Here is a 23769-nt window from a genome sequence, read left to right on the forward strand (position 1 = left end):
ATATGGCGCTAATATCCAAAATACCTTAAGAACTTACACAACTCAACACCAAAAATAAAAATAACAATCCAATTAAAAAATGGGCAGATGACCTGAAGAGACATTTTTCCAAAGGAGACATATAGATAGCAACAGAAACATGAAAATATGCCCAACATCACTAATCATCAGAGAAATGCAAATCAATACCACAATGAGAAATCACCTCACACCAGTCAGAATGACTAATACCAAACAAAACAAAACAAATAAAAAGTGTTGTGAGGATGTAGAGAAAAAGGAACCCTAGTACACTGCTGGTAGGATTGCAAATTGGTGCAGCCATTATGGAAATCAGTATGGAGGTTTCTCAAAAATATAAAATTAGAAATACATGACACAGCAATTCAATTTTGGGGAATTTAGAAAAAAAAAACCCAAAAACTTATTTGGAAAGATATATGCACTCTTTACAATAGCCAAAATATGGAAGCAACCTAATGTGCACTGATGAACAGAGAAAAAAATGTGGTACATACATACAATGGAATATTATTAAGCCATGGGAATAAATGAAATCTTGCTATTTGCAACAACATAGATGGACCTATAAGGTATTATGTTAAGTGAAATAAGGCAAAGACAATTACCATATGATTTCACTTACATGTGGCATCTAAAAAGTAAAACAAATAGATTTATAGACAGAGAATAAACTGGTGGTTACCATAGGGGAGGTTGGTGGGGTTATAGGGGAAAAAAATTAGAATGTTTGATATCTTGATCAGGATGATGGTTACATAAGTATATATACAAATGTCAAAACTCAAGCTGTACACTAGGATTTGTGCATTTATGTACATCAATGAAAAAAATTAAAAATGACTAAAAAAAATCACTGAATCATTAAATGTCAAACCTCTTTAGATGAGAAAATTGCAAGATTAAATGATTACCCAAAACGCATACAGTGAGTTAATGAAGTTAATGGCCTGTACATAAATGTCCTTATTCTTCATCCAACATTGTCTACTATGCAGAGCTGTTTCCCCCTTTTAACTTTGCTTGTTAATGCTTTGGTTCTTTGCATCAAGGGAAGAATGCCAGGAAAGATACATTGAGTCAGCTAAGCAGTAGCAACATTAATCATCAAAAAATTTAGTGAACCATTATAACTAGATTGACTTTGTCAATAAGCAATACAGCAAGTCCCTCTTTTCTTACCTTCTGCGAGGACACACAAAGGATAAATCAGCATCCACAGGGTTTGACTGAGCCATGTCAAGACCGCATAGGATATTCCTATGACTGCTAACATGCAGTAAGTGTACCTGAAGGGAGACAAATAGCTCATAACCATTTTCTGCTGATGTCTGGAAAAGAAATGAAGGAAATACCTTATTATGTCATTAAATACACATATAAAACCAGGAAGTTCACAAATTTCATACCTTAATTCTTATAAGCAGGAGAAAAGTTAAAAAAAAAAAAACAGGGAAGGGAACCTTGTCAATCTGGCTTGTCTAATGGGGTGGATTGTAGATAATTATGGAGGTGAAGAGAGAAAAATGTATCTCTTATCCAGCAGCAAATGAGTTGCAAGTTTCCTTGATTAGTGACTTCAATTTCACTCAGAAGCTAAGCGCATTTTATGCACAATCAGCAAGGTTTTTAAAGACATACTTGTGAATATCTAGGGAATGAGTTTTAAAAATATGGCTTTACAAAAACTTATTTGGCATCCCTTTGCTTATTAAGTAGTTCTGCCATCTTGTGTGATCTATTAAAGAACTGGCCTTAGGAGTTTTTTGGGGGGTATAACAGGTAGTTTTAAACCTGCCTCTATGATGTAACAGGTGCACTAGTTTACATTTTTTTATTTCTCTTACAAGTTGTTAAACATACATCAGAATCACCCAGTGGGCTAGCTAAAGCACAAATTGGTAGGCCCTATCCCCAGGGTATCTGATCCAGGAGATCTGAGGTAGAACTGAGACCTGGTATTACAAACAAGTTCAGGTGATGCTGAAGCCCCTAGTCTTGGGACCATATTTTGAGAACTTCTAGAATAGGCAGTGCATACATTTGAAAACAAAACCCAAAACCTTGAAAACATGAATGAGGAAAAGTAAATCTTTTCTTATTCCAGGATCCTAATTCTATCCTTGGAGGCAATGACCAATGCCGATTTCTTAAGTATTTTTCAGAACTATTTTTTAATCTCACCTGTGTGTATACACACTATATGCACTATGTAACAACAATGCAAGCCCTCACTACATAGTAATTATCAGACTTTTTTACCTTTACTATTCTAAGTAAAAAATGCTTCCTATCTTGTTTTCTTTTTCTTATTGCAAGAGAATATAAGCATCTTATATAATTAAAGCCACTTTTTATGAAGTCCAATACATCTTTTTTCTTTTGTTGCCTTGTGTTTTTGTGTCCTAAGACTCCATTGGCAAATCTAAGATCACAAAGATTTACCCCTGTGTTTTCTTCTACGAGTTTCATAGTTTTAGCTCTTACATTTAGGTTTTGATCCATTTTGAGTTTTAAGTTTTGTACATGAGTCCACCTTCATTCTTTCCATGTGGATATCCAGTTGCCCCAGCACTATTTGTTGAAAAGACTATTTTTCCTCATTGAATGGTCTTGGGTACTCTTGTCAAAAATCAATTTACCATAAATGTAAGAATTTAGACTATCAAATCTATGCTATGACATATCCTTACACAAGTATCACAGTGTTGATGATTGCTGCTTTATAGCAAGTTTGGAAATTGGGAAGTGTGAGTCTTCTGCTAAATTCTTTTTTAAGATTGTTTTGACTATTCTGGGTTCCTTTAGTTTCCATATGAATTTTAAGATCAGCTTCTCAATTTCTGCAAAGAAGGCAGCTAGAATTCTGATAGGGGTTGCACCAAACTGTAGATAATTTGGGGAATATTGCCATCTTAACAATATTAAATCTTCAACCCATGAATATGGGATATCTTTCCATTTACTCAGACCTCTAATTTCTTGCAACAATGTTTTATAGTTTTTAATACAGGTTTCTGCATATCTTCTGTTAAATTCATTCTTAAGTACTTTATTTTTTTGATGCTATTGTAAATGGAATTGTTCCCTGAATTTTATTTTAGGATAGGTCATTTCAAATGTATAGAATACAAGTAATTTTTGTATGTTGATTTTGTATTCAACAACCTTGCTGAACTAGTTAATTAGTTCTAACATTTTTAATAGATTCCTTATGATTTTTTATATACAAGATCATGTCATCTGCCAATAGAGATAATTTTACTCCTTCCTTTCCAATATGGATGCCATTTACACCATTTTCTTGTCTAACTGCCACGGCTAGAGCTTCCAGTATGATGTTGAATAGAAGGCCACCCTTGCCTTGTTTCTGATCTTAGGAGGAAAGCACCAGTCTTTCAACATTAACCATTGTAGTAACTGTGGATTTCTCATAGATGTCTGTCAGATTGAGGAAATTCCATGATGCTTGCTTCAAAAAAGTCATTCTAGGATAAGCTGGGAAGATAATTTCACCCCCATTTTTTCTGAGGAAAAAAAATTGAGTTTCAAAAAGGTTAGGTGCTTAGGAATTTCATTCCTAGGTTAAGAGAAATGAAAGCATATGTGTACACAAAAGCTCATACATGGATGTTCATAGCAGTATTCCTCATGACATAAAAGTAGAAACAACCCCAAATGTCCATCAGCTGACACATGAATAAAAAGTGGTATATCAATATAATGGAATATTATTCGGCCATAAAAAGGAATGAAATGTTACATGTTACAACATGGATGAACCTTGAAAACATTACGCTAACTGAAAGAAGCTAGTCACAAAAGGCCACCTATTGTGTGATTTCATTTATATGAAATGTCCACAAGACAAATCTCTAAGGGGCAGTATGTCAGTGGCTGCCAGGGGCTAGAAGGAGGAGGAACAAGGAGAGACTGCTAATGCGGGTGATGAAAATGTTCTCATATTGGATAACAGTGATGGTAAATGAATGCAAGAAAAACCACACATTTCATACTTTAAAAGGGGAATGTTAAAGGTCTATGAATTATCTCAATGCTGTTGTTTTTTTAAGGTTAGTGATTTCCCCACAATCATTAGCAAGTAAGTAGTGGAGGTGGGGTTTATCCTAAGATCTACTTCTATTTTCAAAGTCTTGCCATGACATCATGATACCACTGTGATGGTCTACTGAGCCTATCTGAGGTTGAACTGATGCTGAAAGAGTATCCTAGAGAACAAGACATCAGAAAGCCAGTCCCCAACGTCCATGCCTCACAAAGAGAAAATCATGGGCTACAAAATTCCATGAAGTTTGTCCCAAGTCCCAGGTCTACACAACTATCAATTAAAAATGAGAAATAACTTACTAAATTATTTATACAAAGAATTATAGTCATTGTAATTAAAATATTTCATTCTAATTCACTCTAGGGTTCAACCACTATTTAGAAATATTTTAATTCAACTTAAGTTTTTGACAATATAATAAAAAATTTACATAACCTCGACTAAAATGCTAGGGCTCTTTTGTATCCTCATCCAACTCTCCCCTAGGGGAGGGGCAGTTCTCACTCGTGAAAGCTGAGTAGCCCTGAGGACACCTCCTCAGAGGGAGCCACCGAGTGAGGAGAACTGCTTTACACCACTGCTGGGAGAGAGAAGACGATGCTCACCTTGTTGCAAAGTTTTAGAATTAGAAGAAAACTGAAGGCCTAGAATAATGGGTTCTTAAGCTGAGGCCCAAGGATTCCCAGTGTGCCCATGAAGGAACTACAGTAAGTCATTTGAACCCACTGGAATGCATACAAAAATGTATGTAGAGAGGCACTGTTTTTTTTCCCCCAGAGAGATGAGACCCTATATTTAAAATATTCTTGAATTTGCAGAAACCAACTTTGTAACTTCTGACTATAATAAAAGTCTTGCTTTGCTTATTAGAGTAACATGTACCAGAGCAACTGCAAATGCTTTCATTAGCCAACAGCTGTGAGGTTTATTCCAAACTGGCATTATGCCAAGTCTTCTGCTGGAAACCTGCGCTGATTTGCTCTTTTAATACCGCAGTAGGTTTTCATTATCTTTGATATGCCCATTATGGAAAGCACTAAAAATACATTTCCATATCAAGATACAGTAATTTGAAAAGGGGTTATGTTTTTCTCTCTCACTCAAAGTAACCAAATGTAAGCAGCTATCAGGGGTTTCACTGTAATAAACATTTTAGCTTTAAGAGATTACTTTGCCTCCTTACCTAACCGTATCCAACAGATTCCAAAAGATGAATAAAACACACACCACATATTTCCCTTGGACTTCCTCTTGACTGGTGATCACCACAAAGAGGATGATGATTCTCTCTGTGAGCTAACAAAGAAATAGCAAAGTCAAGAATTAGGATCATCTGTTAGGCGTGCAGATAGTTTTCTAAATTTAAAAAAAGCATAGTTCCTCTTAAAACTGCTTTAACTGGAAATACATACATTAAACTGTTAACATATCTCTGTGGGAGAAGGGATATGGGTGAGTTACATTTCCTTTTTGTTTTTCTGTATTGTCCATATTATATATAATCAATGAAAAGATAACATTTTCTACGAGTCAGGATATTTACCTTCTTGCAATAAATGCACACATTTTTATTCACTTTGATGAGCTTTTATAGAGTATCCACTATGTATTTACTGGATGCTAAAGTTGTATATGTAGTGAAAGCATGTGCTCCAGGGGGTGAGCAGTAGTAGGGGAATGTGGGGCCATAACTACGACACAGTGTGAATAATGCTGTCATTTAAAGTGCTACATATGGGAGCACAAGTGAGGGACATACCTGCCTGGTGAAAGGAAGCAGAGTGACTTATGAAGACAGGCAACATTTCACTTGGGTCTTCAGAAAGGGACAGCAGTTTGTCACGTAGCCTGGATAGGAGAAAGGGCATCCTAGGCCGAGGGAGCAGCCTGAGCACAAAGGCAGAGGTGGCGAACATAGGACGAGGAGGGAGAATAAGAGAGAAAACTGAAAATACACTGGGGGCTGGGTTGTGAAGGGTTTTGAATGACAGGCCGAGAAATTTCCATTTCATCCAACAAGGAAGACTTCGTAGCTTTTGGAGGCGGGGGCAAGGAAAAGGGAAGTAATATAATGCTAATCCTCATAAGATAGCAGAAATGAAAAGAATTCCACATATTTTTTTCCAATAAGCACTTACAAATCATTGAGAATTCACATACTTACAGCTTATATCTCCTATTGCTGACCTCAAAATACATTCTTGTCTCCCAATCTAAATATGCCTTCTTACGTTGTATTAGTATCTCCCATACATACATTCTGCATTTTTAAAAAATAGAACATTTTACTTTGCTCTTGAAGGTCAAACAAAAATACACTTGAGATTGAGGGAGCATATCAGTGATAAAGGAAAGGGGAGGACTGCTTCCTATTTTTCAATAGCTGCCTTTATTTTTAAAGTAGATCAAGGAGAAAAGACAGGGATAATCTATGATTTAGAATCATAGGCTGTTAGTGCTAGAAAATCACTTAGTGTAGAGAAATCCAAGATTTGGCAACAGTGGGTCACATGGTCAGAAATGCACATATGTGACTGTAGCAGCACGGTTATGACTGGCAGTGAGTCAGAGGGGTCCCTGCTAGGCTAAGGGAATCAGGCATAATTCAGACCTCAGTCAGTCTACGGAAGGTTCCTATGTGGCTGTTTTTCTTTACAATGCCCTAGTTTCTTGTTTTGACTTAATTATTTTTATATCATAAATGATGCTTAACCATAATTATAATTACCAAATGATCCAAGCTTGCTGTTGTGACACCTGGCAGCTTTGGATACAAGACCTTAGCAGCAAACAAGGACTCAGGAACTGCCTAATCTAACATTTGATCAGTGCCTGGTTTTGATAAAAACCTCGGGAGATACATATACATTAATGCCTACACACACACATACACTTCTAATTACATGACTTGACTACTGAAAGAAAAAACTTAGATACATCTTGATAAGATGGATCTCTAGGGTGCCCTCTACATTCTAGCCCAATCCTACCTTTTTACAAATAAGGAATTTGGGGACCAGAGAAGTGAGTTGCCCAAACTCATGGCAGACCTGGAAACATATATATCTCAGGTTTCTTAGTTTCCAGAGCTGTAAGCTATCCATGATGTCAAGCTGCCCCTTACTTGATGAGTACAGAGGGGGAAGTCTCCTAAAATAGAGCAAGACTGGAGCTACTCAATGAAAGCCTGTTGAAAATTATCACTTGAGAGTCTGTGGCATGTTAGTGGCAGAATCCCAACTACACAGAAATCTGCAATCAATATAGCCCAAGAAAAGCACAATCACAGACATACATATATGAGTTTGAAAAGATCCCCGAGCCCTGTACGATGTCAATTTAATTAACAAATTATCTGATAGTTACTTAATTCTAATTTGACCATTCAATGACAATACAATGGGAGAATTTAGGTGGCCAGTTGTTAAACTGATAAAAAGCCAATGTTTATTTGTTACTTTGTGCCAGGTTTCAAACATACACCACCTCATTTAATCTCAATAAGGATCCTAAGAAGTGCTATTGTTATCTGCTTTTTACAAAGGATATTGTATTCTACAAAGTGAAAGTTACTTGCCTACAGATCTGGAATCAAAATTTAGACAATGTGATTCTAAACCTCTTGTTCTGAAACACTAAGACATTTTCACTTTTGTTAATTTATGGGCTACCCCTGAACCTAATATCCAAGTTGTAGTCTATTCTTTAAAACAGCCTGTCCTCAAAAGTTAAACCTTAAAACAAGCTCCTTTTCTAAATCAAACCAAAACAATTTTAAAGAATAGACTTTCTAAACATGTTACTTTTCTTTACATATAATACTTTGACCAATTATTTGGAGCTTTACACTTGGAAGAACTTAGCACTTTGTCATTTTAAATAAATCCTGTGAGAACATGGCTAATCACTAGTGAATGGTCATGTAATGTTCAGTGCAAATCAAACAGGTAGAATAAAAGCTCAGTAAAAACCCCTATACTTTAGTCCAAATTATACATGGCAGTAATGTGATCTATTCAAAAGTATGTTAACTATAAAATAAAAATACTACGCATTTTTATGTTCTATTTGGGAGCCTTACATTCCAGGTTAAGCAATAACCAAAACTAAGTGGTTACTTTACACATAACAGCTAACATTTTCAGTTGTAAACTATGAAAGGCAAAATGATACTGCAACATAGGGAGAAATCCTAGAATCTTAAAAGTGAGTGAGTTTTAGCCTCAAAGAATATTTTACTAAAACATTCCAAACTATTTCCATCCTGTGAACTCGTTGAGAACTTCAGAAACATACCCTTATAGCTCAAAAGCCACAAATTACTTTTTTCTGTAAGAAAGGGCATTTAAATAACTCTATTTATAAATTTCTTATTTAATCATCATTCAATAGACATTTATTGAGTGCAGTGTTCTGGGCCCCAGGAGGTATAGCCATGAACAAGTCCTAGCCCTCGTGGTATATACATCCTACTTAGTGAGATAGACAGTATACAAATGTAGCATAATAGTTGAGAGTTTAGGATCAATAGCCTAAATTCAAATTTTTGCTCCACCATTCACAAATTTTGTGACTTGTACAATTTAACTTCTGTGTTAAATAATTATACAGGAGATACCGATTAGTATTATATAGTAAATATTATGTAAGATAAGGTTGTTGTGAAGATTAAATGAGTTAATGTATGTGAAGAATTTATAAAAGTAATTGGCACATAGAAAACCCTAAATGAATGTAAGCTATTAGGAAAATAAATACAATTTAAAGCAGTGATTTAGTATATTTATAGGAAAATATATTTATTCTATATAGATAATACTATCAATGAATAAAAAAAGGTTAATCTCAGCATCTTTAAAATTATACTGTGACTGTAGCTTTGTGATTATCATGCTGAGGAGCTCTATGGACCAAAAAAAAAAAAAAACAGGAAAAAATGTAAAATTTTACCTACAGAGTAAAATGTATGTAATTAATTCCCAGGAGGATTCGAAGTTTTGAGAATCTCATAGCTCAACACCATCTTTGGTACAGTTTTATCTCTTAACAGTATAAACATGTTCCCAAGCATCATATCAAAATCTATATGATGCTATAGAAAATCAGATTATTTTACCTAGCAATGCAAAGCAGCACCTGTTTTACAAGTAAAAAGAAATTAGGTTGAAACTTGGTTGTCTTCCTAAAAAGTTTTAAGACACTCTCCTTTGGGATTTCCTTTATATTTGTTCTCAGAATCTGTGACTGCAAAATACATAGGGTGATTTTTGTTAAGCAGAGCACTGCTTGCCTTTATCAGAAATAGGAGGTGATACTCATTAATATAAAAACGGCCCTTGCTGGAAAAGAGGGGAAGATGGCATGAAGAAAGAATTTGAACCCACCTCATCCCTCCTACACACCAAATTTACACCTATACACAGAGCAATTTCTTCTGAGGAAGAACTGAGGCTGAGTGAACTATACAATAAGGGATATAAAAATCACATTAAAAAACAGGAGAGAGGATTGGAGCCAAGATGGCGGCGTGAGTAGAGCAGCGGAAATCTCCTCCGAAAACCACATATATCTATGAAAATATAACAAAGACAACTCTTCCTGGAATAAAGACCAGAGGACACAGGACAACAGCCAGACCACATCCACACTGGCGAGAACCCAGTGCCTTGTAAAGGGGGTAAGATACAAGCCCCGGCCCCGCAGCGCCCCTCCCCCCAGCTCCCGGCGGGAGAAGAATAGGCAGAGCGGGAGGGAGACGGAGCCCAGGACTGCCGAACACCCAGCCCCAGCCATCCGGGCCAGAGTGCAGACACAGGGCGTGCGCGGGGGCCCCTGGATACTACGGAAACAGGGCAGCAAGAACAGTGAGCGGGTACCAGAGGCCTGGCACCGGAGGACATAAGAAATGCAAGCGGCCATTTTTTCTTTTTTCTGTTTTGTTTTGGCGAGCGCTTTTTGGAAGTCTTAAAGGGATAGGGACCCCAATACTGGGGAAACAGGGCAGCAAGACTGGTGAGCAGATGCCTGAGACTGGCGCCGGAGAATAAAGAAAAACGAGCGGCCATTTTTTATTTTTATTTTTTTTTAATTAAAAAAAATTTTTTTTTTTTTGTGGTCGTTGTTTTGTTTTGGCAAGTGCTTTTTGGAAGTCTTAAAGGGGCAGGGCGGGACACTTAATCCAGAGGTAGGGAATCTGGGGATCTCTGGGCACCCTAATCCACTGGGCTGCAGGGAGCTCAGAGGCCCCTTGCAGAGATAAATAGCCTCCCAGCCGCTCCGCCTCCAACACGACTCCACCATTTTGGAGGAGCAGCCCGAGCCAGGCCACGCCCACAGCAACAGCGGAGATAAACTCCATAGCAGCTGGGCAGGAAGCAGAAGCCCTGTCTGCGCGCAGCTGCGCAGCACAAGCCACTAGAGGTCGCTGTTCTCCCAGGAGAGAAGGGCCACAAACCAACAAGAAGGGAAGTTCTTCCAGCCGTCACTCGTCCCAGCTCTGCAAACTATTCCTATCACCATGAAAAGGCAAAGCTACAGGCAGACAAAGATCACAGAGACAACACCAGAGAAGGAGACAGACCTAACCAGTCTTCCTGACAAAGAATTGAAAAGAAGAATCATAAACATGCTGACAGAGATGCAGAGAAATACGCAAGAGAAATGGGATGAAGTCCGGAGGGAGATCACAGATGCCAGAAAGGAGATCGCAGAAATGAAACAAACTCTGGAAGGGTTTATAAGCAGAATGGATAGGATGCAAGAGGCCATTGATGGAATTGAAATCAGAGAACAGGAACGCATAGAAGCTGACATAGAGAGAGATAAAAGGATCTACAGGAATGTAACAATGTTAAGAGAACTGTGTGACCAATCCAATAGGAACAATATCCGCATTATAGGGGTCCCAGAAGAAGAAAAGAGAGGAAAAGGAATGTAAAGTATCTTGGAAGAAATAATTGCTGAAAACTTCCCCAAACTGGGGGAGGAAATAATCGAACAGACCACGGAAATACACAGAACCCCCAACAGAAAGGATCCAAGAAGGGCAACACCAAGACACATAATAATTAAAATGGCAAAGATCAAGGACAAGGAAAGAGTTTTAAAGGCAGCTAGAGAGAAAAAGGTCACCTATAAAGGAAAACCCATCAGGCTAACATCAGACTTCTTGACAGAAACCCTACAGGCCAGAAGAGAATGGCATGATATATTAAATGCCATGAAACAGAAGGGCCTTGAACCAAGGATACTGTATCCAGCACGACTATCATTCAAATATGACGGTGGGATTAAACAATTCCCAGACAAACAAAAGCTGAGGGAATTTGCTTCCCACAAACCACCTCTACAGAACATCTTACAGGGACTGCTCTAGATGGGAGCACTCCTAGGAAGAGCACAGCACAAAACACCCAACATAGGAAGAATCGAGGAGGAGGAACAAGACGGGAGAGAAGAAAAGAATCTCCAGACAGTGTATATAACAGCTCAATAAGTGAGCTAAGTTAGGCAGTAAGATACTAAAGAGGCTAACCTTGAACCTTTGGTAACCACGAATTTAAAGCCTGCAATGGCAATAAGTACATATCTTTCAACAGTCACCCTAAATATTAATGGACTGAATGCACCAATCAAAAGACACAGAGTAACAGAATGGATAAAAAAGCAAGACCCATCTATATGCTGCTTACAAGAAACTCACCTCAAACCCAAAGACATGTACAGTCTAAAAGTCAAGGGATGGAAAAACATATTTCAGGCAAACAACAGCGAGAAGAAAGCAGGGGTTGCAGTACTAATATCAGACAAAACAGACTTCAAAACAAAGAAAGTAACGAGAGATAAAGAAGGACACTACATAATGATAAAGGACTCAGTCAAACAAGAGGATATAACCATTCTAAATATATATGCACCCAACACAGGAGCACCAGCATATGTGAAACAAATACTAACAGAACTAAAGGGGGAAACAGACTGCAATGCATTCATTCTAGGAGACTTCAACACACCACTCACCCCAAAGGATAGATCCACCGGGGAGAAAATAAGTAAGGACATGGAAGCACTGAACAACACAGTAGAGCAGATGGACCTAATAGACATCTACAGAACTCTACATCCAAAAGCAACAGAATATACATTCTTCTCAAGTGCACATGGAACATTCTCCTGAATAGACCACATACTAGGCCACAAAAAGAGCCTCAGAAAATTCCAAAAGATTGAAATCCTACCAACCAACTTTTCAGACCACAAAGGCATAAAACTACAAATAAACTGTACAAAGAAAGCAAAGAGGCTCACAAACACATGGAGGCTTAACAACACGCTCCTAAATAATCAATGGATCAATGACCAAATTAAAATGGAGATCCAGCAATATATGGAAACAAATGACAACAACAACACTAAGCCCCAACTTCTGTGGGACACAGCAAAAGCAGTCTTAAGAGGAAAGTATATAGCAATCCAAGCATATTTAAAAAAGGAAGAGCAATCCCAAATGAATGGTCTAATGTCACAATTATTGAAATTGGAAAAAGAAGAACAGATGAGGCCTAAGGTCAGCAGAAGGAGGGACATAATAAAGATCAGAGAAGAAATAAATAAAATTGAGAAGAATAAAACAATAGCAAAAATCAATGAAACCAAGAGCTGGTTCTTCGAGAAAATAAACAAAATAGATAAGCCTCTAGCCAGACTTATTAAGAAGAAAAGAGAGTCAACACAAATCAACAGTATCAGAAACGAGAAAGGAAAAATCACGACGGACCCCACAGAAATACAAAGAATTATTAGAGAATACTATGAAAACCTATATGCTAACAAGCTGGGAAACCTAGGAGAAATGGACAACTTCCTAGAAAAATACAACCTTCCAAGATTGACCCAGGAAGAAACAGAAAATCTAAACAGACCAATTACCAGCAACAAAATTGAAGCGGTAATCAAAAAACTACCAAAGAACAAAACCCCCGGGACTGATGGATTTACCTCGGAATTTTATCAGACATACAGGGAAGACATAATACCCATTCTCCTTAAAGTTTTCCAAAAAATAGAGGAGGAGGGGATACTCCCAAACTCATTCTATGAAGCTAACATCACCCTAATACCAAAACCAGGCAAAGACCCCACCAAAAAAGAAAACTACAGATCAATATCCCTGATGAACGTAGATGCAAAAATACTCAACAAGATGTTAGCAAACCGAATTCAAAAATACATCAAAAGGATCATACACCATGACCAAGTGAGATTCATCCCAGAGATGCAAGGATGGTACAACATTCGAAAGTCCATCAACATCATCCACCACATCAACAAAAAAGAAAGACAAAAACCACAAGATCATCTCCATAGATGCTGAAAAAGCATTTGACAAAGTTCAACACCCATTCATGATAAAAACACTCAGGAAAATGGGAATAGAGGGCAAGTACCTCAACATAATAAAGGCCATCTATGATAAACCCACAGCCAACATTATATTGAACAGCGAGAAGCTGAAAGCATTTCCTCTGAGATCGGGAACTAGACAGGGATGCCCACTCCCTCCACTGTTATTTAACATAGTACTGCAGGTCCTAGCCATGGCAATCAGACAAAACAAAGAAATACAAGGAATCCAGATTGGTAAAGAAGAAGTTAAACTGTCACTATTTGCAGATGACATGATACTGTACATAAAAAACCCTAAAGACTCCACCCCAAAACTACTAGAACTGATATCGGAATACAGCAAAGTTGCAGGATACAAAATCAACACACAGAAATCTGTGGCTTTCCTATACACTAACAATGAACCAACAGAAAGAGAAATCAGGAAAACAACTCCATTCACAATTGCATCAAAAAAAATAAAATACCTAGGAATAAACCTAACCAAAGAAGTGAAAGACTTATACTCTGAAAACTACAAGTCACTCTTAAGAGAAATTAAAGGGGACACTAACAGATGGAAACTCATCCCATGCTCGTGGCTAGGAAGAATTAATATCGTCAAAATGGCCATCCTGCCCAAAGCAATATACAGATTTGATGCAATCCCTATGAAACTACCAGCAACATTCTTCAATGAACTGGAACAAATAATTCAAAAATTCATATGGAAACACCAAAGACCCCGAAAAGCCAAAGCAATCCTGAGAAAGAAGAATAAAGTAGGGGGGATGTCACTCCCCAACTTCAAGCTCTACTATAAAGCCATAGTAATCAAGACAATTTGGTACTGGCACAAGAACAGAGCCACAGACCAATGGAACAGACTAGAGAATCCAGACATTAACCCAGACATATATGGTCAATTAATATTTGATAAAGGAGCCATGGACATACAATGGCGAAATGACAGTCTCTTCAACAGATGGTGCTGGCAAAACTGGACAGCTACATGTAGGAGAATGAAACTGGACCATTGTCTAACCCCATATACAAAAGTAAACTCAAAATGGATCAAAGACCTGAATGTAAGTCATGAAACCATTAAACTCTTGGAAGAAAACATAGGCAAAAACCTCTTAGACATAAACATGAGTGACCTCTTCTTGAACATATCTCCCCGGGCAAGGAAAACAACAGCAAAAATGAACAAGTGGGACTATATTAAGCTGAAAAGCTTCTGTACAGCAAAAGACACCATCAATAGAACAAAAAGGAACCCTACAGTATGGGAGAATATATTTGAAAATGACACATCCGATAAAGGCTTGATGTCCAGAATACATAAAGAGCTCACACACCTCAACAAACAAAAAACAAATAACCCAATTAAAAAATGGGCAGAGGACATGAACAGACAGTTCTCCAAAAAAGAAATACAGATGGCCAACAGACACATGAAAAGATGCTCCACATCGCTCATTATCAGAGAAATGCAAATTAAAACTACAATGAGGTATCACCTCACACCAGTAAGGATGGCTGCCATCCAAAAGACAGACAACAACAAATGTTGGTGAGGCTGTGGAGAAAGGGGAACCCTCCTACACTGCTGGTGGGAATGTAAATTAGTTCAACCATTGTGGAAAGCAGTATGGAGGTACATCAAAATGCTCAAAACAGACTTACCATTTGACCCAGGAATTGCACTCCTAGGAATTTACCCTAAGAATGCAGCAATCAAGTATGAGAAAGACCAATGCACCCCTATGTTTATTGCAGCACTATTTACAATAGCCAAGAATTGGAAGCAACCTAAATGTCCATCGACAGATGAATGGATAAAGAAGATGTGGTACATATACACAATGGAATACTACTCAGCCATAAGAAAAGGGCAAATCCAACCATTTGCAGCAACATGGATGGAGCTGGAGGGTATTATGCTCAGTGAAACAAGCCAAGCAGAGAAAGAGAAATACCAAATGATTTCACTCATGTGTGGAATATAAGAACAAAGGAAAAACTGAAGGAACAAAACAGCAGCAGAATCACAGAACTCAAGAATGGACTAACAGGTACCAAAGGGAAAGGGACTGGGGAGGATGGGTGGGTCGGGAGGGATAAGGTGGGGGAGAAGTAGGGGGGTATTAAGATTAGCATGCATGGGGGGGTAGGAGTAAAGGGAGGGCTGTACAACACAGAGAAGGCAAGTAGTGATTGTACAACATTTTGCTATGCTGATGGACAGTGACTGTAAAGGGGTTTATAGGGGAGACCTGGTATAGGGGAGAGCCTAGTAAACATAATTTTCGTCATGTAAGTGTAGATTAGTGATACCAAAAAAAAAAAAAAAAAAAGCTCAGTTCCTGTATGGTAACCTCCAATGAGTCCTACACAAGAGTATAAAGGGCATATAAAAGTGTAGGCAAAGGGTCTGTTTGTGTTTATACAGAGGATCAAAGCCTAATTTGGCTACCCTGAAAATGAACTAAGATACTATATGAAAAAGAACTTCCAACATCAGCACTCTCTGGAAGACTCATGCAAGAAGATGATCATCAAAAAACCCCAACAAAGATCCACGCACTGCTACAGCTGTAGATGCACTCATCCCACCAGTTCCTGGACTTGCCATGGGAATGAGGAAGGAGATATCTAAGCTGGCCTGTGCATACAGTAAAACAACAAATTTGACTGGAGCTATACTGTTGGAACTCAAACAAGAATTAGGAGAAGTGCAAGTTGTAGCGCTCCAAAATCTTACAACTACAGACTATTTACTGTTAAAAGAACATATGGGATGTGAACAGTCCCCAGGAATGGGTTGTTTTAATTTGTCTGATTTCTCTCAGACTGTTCAAGCTCAGTTGGACAATATCCACCATATCATAGATAAGTTTTCACAAATGCCTAAGGTGCCTAACTGGTTTTCTTGGTTTCACTGGAGATGGCTAGTAATTACAGGTATGCTTTGGTTATGTAACTATACTCCTATTATGTTAATGTGTGTGCGCAGTTTAATTAGTAGTTTAAAACCTATACATGCTGAAGTTACTCTACAAGAAGATATGTCAAAGAAATAATCAGTCTTCTCATGTTTTCTTCCGCCTGCTACCTCTATAGCTTTTCTTCTTCCTTCCTAATTACAACCCTTAAATAGAATTCGTGCCTCATATCAAATTTACCGAGTATCATAATTCTTCCAAGTGGTAAAGATACCTCAAGACAAATGCTGGGCATAGAAGCCACAGGGCATACATATGCAAAGAAGTAAAAAGCTAACCTTTTCAAACAATAAGGCTTCTCTCTCACTTACCAACTTTACATTTCCCTGTATGGCCCCAGAAGATGACTGGTTAGCCAGAGACGGGTAAGATTCCTCAAGGGAGGAACAACGTAAGACAGGCACAGTCGCAGGGAGGCCATCAGGTGAGAAATTGGGGATCAACAGAGGTGTGGCTTAGAACCTCACCCCCCCTGTTCTGAGAGAAATCTTCTGCATCCGTGGATGTTTTATTGCCCTTGTCTAGCTTGGATTAACACACAGTCTACAGGCACACACCTGATCATCTACATTTGCTCTCTTACAACACTAAACTATGTTTTCTACCTTTATCTTGTATCTACCTACCACTTCAGCATTTTATTAAAAATAATAATAATAGAGAAATGTGTATCCACATATAAATCAAGTATAAAAATCAAATGAGTATTCATATTTGAACTGTTTATAGTTCATAATGCATGAGCAAAACCAAAAGTTTCTGTGATGACTGCCCTTGTACTGTTCACCATGTAACTTATTCATTATGTAAGAATTTGTTCTACATGTAAGAACTTGTTCGTTATGCTTCAGAATATTGGAGACTGACGAAAATTAGGCTTGGGGTGGATTAATGATTGTGCATTGAGCATTGACTCCCCTATACAGAATTTTATTGTTGTTAACAACCATTTGGTCAATAAATATGAGAGATGCCCTCACAACAACAACCAAAAAAAATCATTAAATCTTGTAAATTTGAACAAACTACAGATTTGACAATTTTAAGGATTTACAATTGATTTTTTATGATCTAATGATACTGTGGTTATACTTTTTTAAAAGAAATCTTAAAGACACATGTTGAAATAATTACAGATAAAATTATATGATATCTGTTATTTACTTCAAAATAATCTGAGGGTGGGAGGGCTTAATTAGATATATAAAGAAAACATAATTGGCTATGTATTGACAATTATTAAAGCTGGGTGATTGGAACACAATGAGAGTTAAATATAATTTTCTGCACTCTTTATTTGTTTGAAATCTGGTATAATAAAACATTTAAAGGTTAAAAAAAAAAACAAAAAACAGGAGAGGCAGCAACACAATAAGGGAAGGAGCCCCACCCCCAGCAAAACAACCTGCAGTGGGGAGGCATATGGTTCAGAACCACCTGCCCTGGGGCACAGAAGTGAAGCCATGGTTTAAAGTGTATCTAGACCATAAGTGAAAGAACTCAATTTTCAAAGCTAAATCACCAGTTGACAGGGGAAACTGCTAGAACTCTCTCTAGGACTGGGGATACTGGCAAATGCCATTGTTTGCATTCCACCTGCACAGTGATAGTGTGGCTGGAAGCAGGGCCCAGCACTTACACAAACTTCAGAACCTGGTCTAGGCAGCCTCCCAGTCCTGCCCACACCCAGATGCACCTGTCAAGGTCCTGTAGGGAAGCAGGAGCAGCCACACTCAACCAGGTTCACCCTACCTACCCACCACCACATGCCAACATGGAAGATTCACAGAGTGTACCACCCTGCCCATCACCAGCATGGGCCCCACCAGTGACACCTCAGGAGACCCTGGGAGCATGCCACCATCTGCTGCTGCCAACCCAGATCACCAGAGCATCCCCAACCCTACCCCTCAGCCAAACCACCTAAGTGTCCACCACGGAGCCTCCCAAACCAGGCCCCTCAGACTACACCCCCAGACACAGGGAGCCCTGGCACCAGGACCCTCACTTAGCCTGCAGCCAGCCAGCCAAACTGCCAGAGCACACTCAGTCTACACAGGGAGCATTTCTACACAAGGCCATGCCTTCAACATTGGGAGAGGTTTTTGCCTAACCTATAGAAACAAACACAGCAAGTCAAACAAAATAAGGTGACACAGGAATATGCTCCCAACAACACAAGACAGCACTTTAAGGAATAAAACAAATGAAACTGAGTTAAGCAAACCACCTGATAAGGAATTCAAAGCAATGGTTATAAAGAGGCTCACTGGACTTGAGAGAAGAATGGATGAACTCAGGGAGGACTTCATAAAGACACACAAAATATAAAAAAGAACCAACCAAGATGAATTCAATAAGTTAAATGAAAAACAAACTACAGGAGAATCAACAGCAGATTAGAGGATGCAGAGGAATGGATTAGGGACTTGAAAGAGTAGTGGAAAGCACTCAAACCAAAGAGTAGAAAGAAATAAGGACAGGTTAAGGGAGCTCTGGGAAAACACCAAGCGATCTAATATTTGCATTATAGGAGTCCCAGAAGAGAGAAAGGGGTAGAAAATTTATCTGAAGGAATAATAGCTGAGAACTTCCTTACCCTGGAGAAGGAAACAGACATCCAGATCCCTAAACAAGATGAACTCAATGAAGTCCACTCCAAGAAGCATAATAATTAAAGTGTCAAAGATTAAAAATAAAGAGAAAAATTCTTGAGAAAAGCAACAAGTTACAAGGGAAACTCCATAAAGTTATAAGGTTACTTTTCAGCAGAAACACTACAGGCCAGAAGGGAGTGGCAGGATATATTCAAAGTGCTGGAAGGAAAAAAAAAAAAAACCTACAACCAATAATACTCTACCCAGCAATTATCATTCAGAACTGAAGGAGAGACAAAGAGCTTCATGAATCAACTTAAGTTAAAAGACTTCATCAACACTAAGCAAGAAATATTAAAGGGAATTCTTCAAGAGGAAAAGAAAAGGCCTTACTAGAAGCAAGAAAATTATGAAAGGAAAAAATTTTACTGGTAAAAGCAAACATATAGCAAAGGTAGTATATCAATCAGTTACAAGTATGAAGGTCAAAAAGACCAAAGTAGTAAAATCAATTACATCTAAAAATTAAGGGAATCACTAAATTAAAATCTGTAATCACAGTCATAAAATGTGGAGGAGTGGGAGTAAAAAATGTTGTGCCATTAGAATGTGTTCCATTTTAAGTGATCAACTTCACATATATTGCTATATACAAAGAACGTAAGACATGAACCCCATGGTTCAAATAAAAAACTTATATATAGATACACAAAAAGTAAAAAGGAAAGAATCCAACCATAACACTAAAGAAAGTCATCATGCACAAGGGAAGAAAACAAGAGAGGAAAAGGATGAGAGAAGAATGACAAAACAATAAAAAACATTTAACAAAATGGAAGTAAGCACATACTTCTCAATGATTACTTAAATGTAAATGGACTAAATACTCCAATCAAGAAACAAAGGGAGGGTGAATGGATTAAACAAGACCCAACTACTTGCTTCCTACAAAAGACTCACTTCAGAATATAGGTCAATGATTCTGTAACATCTTATTACACTGATAGTAACCACATTAGAGGGGGTGAGGACTTAATAATATGGTTAACTGTTGGTACCACTGTGTTGTATATTTGAAACCAACATAAGATTGTATATCAAAGACACTTTAAAAAAAAGACTCACTTCAGACCTAAAGACACACAGACTGAAAATGAAGGGAAAGAAAAGAATATTCCACGAAATAGAAATCAAAATAAAGCTGGAGTATCAGTACTTGTAACAGACAAAACAGATTTTAAAACAAAGACTAACAGGTGAAAAGGAAAGACTTTATATAACCAATTAAGGGCTCAATCCAGCAAAAAGATATTAAAATTGCAAATATCAACGCACCCAACAGAGAAGCACATAAATATATAAAGCAAATATTAACAGACATAGAGGGAGAAATTGACAATAACACAATAATAATAGAGAACTTTAGCACCCCACTAACATCAATGCATAGATCATCCAGAAAGAAAATCAGTAAGGAAACAGTGGCTTTGAATGACAGACCAAAAGAACCTAACAGATCTATACAGAACATTATATCCAAAAACAGCTGAATACTCACTCATTCTTTTCACATGTACATGGAACATTCTCCAGGACAGATCACATTAGGCCAAAAAGCCAGTCTCAATAAAATATAAGAAGAGTGAAATCATATCAAGCATCCTTTCTGGCTACACAGTGTGAAACTAGAAATCAATTATAAGGAAAAAACTGGAAAAAACACAAACACAAGGGGGCCAAATAGCATGCTACTAAACATCCATGGTGTTATCAAAGATATCGAAAGGAAATAAAAAAATACTTGGAGAATAATGAAAATAGAAATACAATGGTTCAAAATTTTTAGATGCAGCAAAAGCAGTTTTAATAGGGAAGTTTATAGCAATACAGCCCTACTTAAGAAACAAGAAAAATCTCAAATAAATAACCTAACTCTATACCTAAAGGAACAAGAAAAAGGGAGAGCAAAGTCCAAAGTTGGTAGAAGGAAGGAAATAATAAAGATCAGAAAAGAAATAAATGAAATAGAGTCTTCAAAAAAAACAAAAAAAAATAACAGATCAGAGAGACTAAGGGCTGGTTCTTTGAAAACTAAACAAAATTAATAAATTTTTATCTATACCCATTAAGAAAAAAAGGGGACACACATAAAAATCAGAAATGAAAGGAGAAGTTACATCTGACACCACAGAAATACAATTAAAAGAGATTGCTATGAAAAATTATAAGCCAATAAATTGGACAATATAGAAAAAAATGGATAAATTCCTAGAAACATATAATCTTCCAAGACTGAACCAGTAAGAAATAGAAAACCTGAACAGAATGATTACTAGCAATGAAAAAGAAGCAATAATCAAAAAACTCCAAACAAACTGAATTCCAGTACCAGATGGCTTCACAGGAGACTTCTACTAAACATTTAGAGAGCTAAGACCTATCCTACTGAAACTATTGCAAAAAATTGAAGGGGAAGGGAAGCTCCCCGATTCTGTGAGGATAGCATCACCCTGGACCCAAACCAAAGCCACTACAGAAAAAATTATAGACCAATATCCCTCATGAACATACATATAAAAATCCTCAACAAAATACCAGCAAACCAAGTTAAAAAATACATTGAAAGGATTATTCACCACAACCAAGTGGAATTGATTCTATGGATGCAATGATGGTTCAATATCCACAAATCCATCAATGTGATACATTACATTAACAAAAAGGATAAAAACAATATGTTCATCTCAACAGATGCTGTAAAAGCATTTGACAAAATCAAGCAACCATTCTTGATAAAAACTCTCAACAAAGTATGTATAGAGAGAACATACCTCAACATAATAAAGGCCACAGCTAACGCAATGGCAAAAAGCTGAAAGCCTCTCCTCTAACAATAGGAACCAAATAAGGATGCCCACTCCCACCACTTCTATCCAACATAATACTGGAAGTCGTAGCCATAAAAATCAGACAAGAAAAAGGTAAAAGCATTTTAATTGGTAAGGAAGAAGTAAAACAGTCACTATTTGCAGATGACATTTACAATCTCATTTATAATTGCCTTAAAAATAATAAAAAATAATCATTTACAATAGCACCAAAAAGAATAACTTGGAATAAATCTAACCAAAGAAATAAAAGACCTGTACTATGAAAACTGTAAAACATTGATGAAACAAGTTGAAGATGACACAAATAAATGCAAAGTTACTCAATGCTCATGGGTAGGAGGATTAATATTGTTTAAAAAGTCATACTACCCAAAGCAATCTATAGATTCAATGCAATCCCTATCAAAATATCAAGGACATTTTGTAAAGAGCTAGAGCAAATAATGCTGAAATTTGTATGGAACCACAGAAGACCCAATTAGCCAAAGCAATCTTGAGAAAGAATGAAACTGGGGAAATCACACTACCTGATTTCAAACTATACTAAAAGTTTGTAGTAATCAAAACAGTATGGTACTGGCACAGAAACAGACACAGAGCTCAATGGACCAGAGATCCCAAAAATAAACCCATGTCTGTATGGTCAATTAATATATGACAAAGGAGGCAAGAATATACAATGGCGAAAAGACAGTCTCTTCAATAAATGGTACTGGGAACACTGGACAGCTATGTGCAAAAAAATGGAACTTAATCACAGTCTTACATCAAACACAAAATTAAATCTGAAATGGATTAATTACCTAACTGTAAAACATGAAACCATAAACCTAGAAGAAAACACAGGCAGTAAACTCTTGCACATTGGCCTTAGCAATTTTTTTCTGTATACGTCTCCCCAGGGAAGGAAGCAAAAGCAAAAATAAACGAATGGAGTACATCAAAATAAAAAGCTTCTGAACAGCAAAGGAAACCATCAACAAAATGAAAAGGCACCCTATGTTATGGTTGCAGATAAATCCAATACAGCACTAATGTCAAGAAGTATCAAGAACTCATACAACTCAACACCAAAAAAATCTGATTGAAAAATGGGCAGAGGACATGAATCAACATTTTTCCTAAGAAAACATACAGATGGCCAAAGCACATGAACAGATGCTCCACCTCACTAATCCTCAGGGAAATGCAGACCAAAACCACAATGAGATGTCACTGCACACCAGCCACAGCGGCTAATATCAAAAAACAAAACAAGTGTTAGAAAGCGTGTGGCAAAAAGGGAACCCTGGTACACTGCTGGTGGGAATGTAAACTGGTGCAGCCACTATGGAAAGCAGTATGGAAGTTTCTCAAAAAACTAAAAATAGAAATAACCATTTGGCCCAGCAATTCCACTTCTAGGAACTTACCCAAAGAAAACAAAATCACTAATTCAAAAAGATATATGCACCCCTATGTTTACTGCAGCATTATTTAAAATAGCCAAGATATGGGAGCAACCTAAATGTTTATTAATAGATGAATGGAGAAAAATGTGATAAATACATATAATGGAATATATTCAACCACAAAAATAAAATCTTGCCATTTGTGACAATATGGATGGACCCTTATGTTGGGTGAAGTCAGACAGAGAAAGACAAATACCATATGTGGAATCTAAAAAACAAAACAAACAAAAAAATGAAACAAAAATAGACTTAAACACAGAGAATAGACTGGTTATTGTAGGGGCACAGGCTGGAAAGATGGGGGAAGCGATAAAGCGCAAACTTCAAATTATAAAATCAATTAGT

The 23769-nt window shown here is 37.4% G+C and overlaps 1 protein-coding gene across 2 annotated transcripts in view; it reads right to left on the minus strand.

The window, feature by feature from the left end:
• The window catches only part of HACD4 (3-hydroxyacyl-CoA dehydratase 4), a 41095-nt gene that overhangs the window by 9913 nt on the left and 7413 nt on the right, over positions 1–23769 (minus strand). Inside the window, exons 4-6 of one of the 2 annotated variants that reach the window (XM_057498736.1) lie at positions 5274–5386; positions 1204–1310; positions 519–586 (exon numbers count right to left, since the gene is read on the minus strand). In XM_057498736.1, coding sequence (XP_057354719.1) covers positions 519–586; positions 1204–1310; positions 5274–5386 — 288 coding nt within the window. The remainder of the gene's footprint in view (positions 1–518; positions 587–1203; positions 1311–5273; positions 5387–23769) is intronic. The other variant, XM_036887832.2, reaches the window with a different exon arrangement.

The sequence above is a fragment of the Manis pentadactyla genome, chromosome 3 (assembly GCF_030020395.1).
Source record: "Manis pentadactyla isolate mManPen7 chromosome 3, mManPen7.hap1, whole genome shotgun sequence".
NCBI lineage: Eukaryota > Metazoa > Chordata > Mammalia > Pholidota > Manidae > Manis > Manis pentadactyla.